Here is a 1830-nt window from a genome sequence, read left to right as displayed (position 1 = left end):
GAAAGAGTCTCAGCAAATTCAATCACCAGAATCTGATCTTGTTCAACCAGAGTAACTTTCTGAGCTGCTACTGCCTGTTTAACAAAACCATAAATTTGGTATAATCACCAGCATACTATCACCTTAAATTTCTGATGAGACAAAAGTACAGAAATTCAAAAAAAAAAATTCACCGCTGATTCTGCGGCTTGAATGGTAAAAGAAAATTTAACCAGAAACATAAACCCATAATGAACGCATCAGACGTTTTCATCGCTAATTTATTTCTGTTACATCTGAAATGCTATGAATTCCGTCAAAGACAGATTTTTTCTTGCTTTCTGCAATTTAACTCCAGCTAGTTCAAACCATCATATTGCTTATTCTATGTGCTGACTATTTTCCTAGCAATCAATATTCAATAACAATATCACGTCGAACAAACCCAGATGAAAATCTGGTTATCTCTGCTGCTAACTCCTCATCAATCCAAAGCCATGAACCGCATTTCACCGCTCAAATTTTCATAAAACCTTAATCCGAATATAAAATAAAAATCCCTCAATATCTCTCCGTTGCCAATTTTTCATCGACCACAACACAAAAAACCACAACTCCGATCCCATTCTCAAAACCCGATCGTAACTCCAAAGTTGCGAAATCTTATAAAACGAAGCAGAGACCAGAATCGATTCGTCCAGGAACAATAGAAAAGTACCTTGGAGGAGCTACGAGGGGTGAAGGAAACAGATGCATCGTCGATGGAAAGCTCGGCGGCGTTGAGGACAATGAAGCGAGTATCGGCGACGATGTCGACGTCGATCGCGACGGTTCCGGCGAAGGTGCAGGCGACGAGATCGGGCTTCAGGAGAATATCGTAGCGCTTGGGGACGGCGAACTTCGGGAGACGAGGCTTACCTTTGAATTCCTCCATTTTTGTTCTCTCTGTGTTTTTTTTTTCTCCTCTCTGGGTCTCGACTAATATTCTGATCTTCACGGGTCTGGTGAAGTTGTTTTATGCTACGTTACGCGTGAGACGAGACTTCTTTTTTTTGGATAAGTACTGTTTTTTTTTTTAAAAATTTCGGATGACGTGTCGTTTCCTCCCTTCATCGGTTTCGATTTTGAAATAGATTTATTCCATTTTAAAAAAAATTATATCAAACTAATATTAATCGGTTCGATTTCAGTATCGATTAGATTTAGAATGGTCTTGTTATATAAATATTGAAAAAAATTCGAAACTTGATATCTAAACATTTGTATATAAGGGTGAATAATTCGGTTTTTTATTTGCTTATTATCGATTTCGGTTTGTTGTTTGTCGAATTCAATTCGAGAACCGCTCATTCAATTTTATAATTCGGTTTGGTGCGATTTCAATTGAAACGAATTTGTAACTTTTTTTTTTTTTTTTTTGGGTAAATTTATTAATCCACCGAAAGATCTCCGTATATATACCAAAAGAGATTAAAGAAATGCAAAAGTGAAATAATTTCTAATGATATGATGGCTCTTATCTTATCTCTTCCAAAAGAAAAAGAATGTGCTTAGGAAATAAATTCCTGCCCGCTTTTATAACTTATTTATTTTATTTTCTCTAACACTTTGTTTGATTTAATTAGTTACGAATATATTCCATTGAGAATAAACAATCACTTTGATGTAGACTTTAGGTAAATTCCCAAACCGCCTGCTTATGGTCATGATTATTTCTGTAAAGAATTTTCTTTATTTTTTATTTTTTTCAAAGAATCTCGTAAAATCATAAATTGTACTATAAAACATTCTAAATAAAAAGAAATTCTAAATAAAAATATAAAATTTTAATTATAAAATAAATACGTAACC

General features: G+C 34.2%; 1 protein-coding gene across 1 annotated transcript in view; it reads right to left on the bottom strand.

Moving 5' to 3' along the window:
- Positions 1–970, bottom strand: part of LOC104803719 (aminopeptidase M1) — a 7313-nt gene extending 6343 nt beyond the window's left edge. The window contains exons 1-2 of the mRNA XM_010527745.1: positions 698–970; positions 4–74 (exon numbers count right to left, since the gene is read on the bottom strand). Coding sequence (XP_010526047.1) covers positions 4–74; positions 698–913 — 287 coding nt within the window. The 5' untranslated portion in view covers positions 914–970. The remainder of the gene's footprint in view (positions 1–3; positions 75–697) is intronic.
- Between the last annotated feature and the right edge of the window lie 860 nt (positions 971–1830).

This window comes from Tarenaya hassleriana, unplaced genomic scaffold (assembly GCF_000463585.1).
Source record: "Tarenaya hassleriana unplaced genomic scaffold, ASM46358v1 Cleome9, whole genome shotgun sequence".
Taxonomy (NCBI): domain Eukaryota; kingdom Viridiplantae; phylum Streptophyta; class Magnoliopsida; order Brassicales; family Cleomaceae; genus Tarenaya; species Tarenaya hassleriana.
The sequence above is the reverse complement of the archived record's forward strand: the minus strand, read 5'-3'. Positions and strand labels throughout refer to the sequence as shown.